Raw genomic sequence first — 1391 nt, forward strand, 5'->3', positions numbered from 1 at the left:
TCAGCAGGTAAGGTACTCATTTATTTTCACCCATTCTAGTCAACATAGATCTTTATACCATGGTATTTATTATTGTAGAAGTGCATTATGTAATGTGGCTATTTGTCAGATGCTGCTTATCCTCTGACTCTCGTTCCCAGAAAAAAAAATAGCGTACAGAAATATCTTGTTTCGTAGGTATATATTTCTTATTTGTATACATATGATTAATCTACAGAATACAAGGCTAAAGAAATTTGTTTTGCACTTCAGCTGGAAGGGGGCAATTTTATGTTAAATCATTAGGTTCTAGGGGAATTCTGTAGGAGGAAAGGATTTCTTGGGAGATTGCCATTGTCCTGTAGCCAGTAGAGCAAAATTGCTGACCCACCAGTCTTCACCAAAAAAAATTTTATACAATTTCAGAAGTCCTTAGCTTATGCCATGGAGAGTCTTGGCAATAAAAGCAGAAAAGTGAAACTTTATTTATTGATCTATAGTAAGATAACGTGGTAAGCAGTGGACGAGTCTGATATGTCAACAGTACTCTGCACTGTTGAAGACAAGTGCCTGGTAGAGACTATATTCAGTGTTCTGTACTAATTGAAGATTCCAGAATCCAGAAGGCTTCATACCTGCCACTACTACATTGCTGTAGAACAGTTCAAAGAATACAGACAACTGGGAACAGTTAAGGTCTCAAGTTAAGCAGCCACTGAAGCAGCTGAGTGCAACCAAAAATAGTGTTCTTTTCAGGGGCAACCATTACCAGGAATTGACCAAAAAGACCACAGATTCTTCAGAAACATACCTGCTTGAACCATTGTCAGTTCTTTGTGATGTCATGATATTAGATTACTTAGGACAATCATGACATTTGTACATAATTATTTGATCCAAATTTTTAATGCTGCAATCTAAATATTTTAAAATTATTTGATAGAGTCTTAACTAATCAGATTGCAGGAAACAGTTATTAGTACGGTTACAGTAACACTAATACTACTACTCCTCTAAATTACATACTTATAAAAGCATCAGTAATACAGCTGGAATTGCTATTTTTTTGGTTGCCTCAGTTCTACCCATTTTCTCTGCTGTTATGCTTACCTTTCTAATTTTCCTTTAGGTCCTAAGATCAGTTCTTCAGTCTTCCTTGGGAAGAGTGGTATGGGTGGGGGGAGAGGTATAGAAGTGGTTTTGAAAAGTCGTCATCGTCTGGAGTTCTTTGCTTTAATTAGATTGTTGATGGTGATGTTCCTTTTCTGTGATCTTGGTTCTACTTGAGGTTATGCTGATACATTTTGTTAACACCGTCTGCTTATGTGCTCATTTATTTTGGAGTTTACTTATTATCCATTTTTCCTATTATTTTTGTTATTTGCAAAAAGAGTTTTACCTCATTGACAATG

The 1391-nt window shown here is 35.8% G+C and overlaps 1 protein-coding gene across 1 annotated transcript in view; it reads left to right on the forward strand.

Moving 5' to 3' along the window:
* Positions 1-1391, forward strand: part of RYR2 (ryanodine receptor 2 (cardiac)) — a 471929-nt gene that overhangs the window by 418531 nt on the left and 52007 nt on the right. Inside the window, exon 82 of the mRNA XM_009893652.1 lies at positions 1-7. This exon is cut by the window's left edge and continues 73 nt beyond it. Coding sequence (XP_009891954.1) covers positions 1-7 — 7 coding nt within the window. The remainder of the gene's footprint in view (positions 8-1391) is intronic.

Source organism: Charadrius vociferus, unplaced genomic scaffold (assembly GCF_000708025.1).
Source record: "Charadrius vociferus isolate BGI_N301 unplaced genomic scaffold, ASM70802v2 scaffold309, whole genome shotgun sequence".
Classification (NCBI taxonomy): Eukaryota; Metazoa; Chordata; class Aves; order Charadriiformes; family Charadriidae; genus Charadrius; species Charadrius vociferus.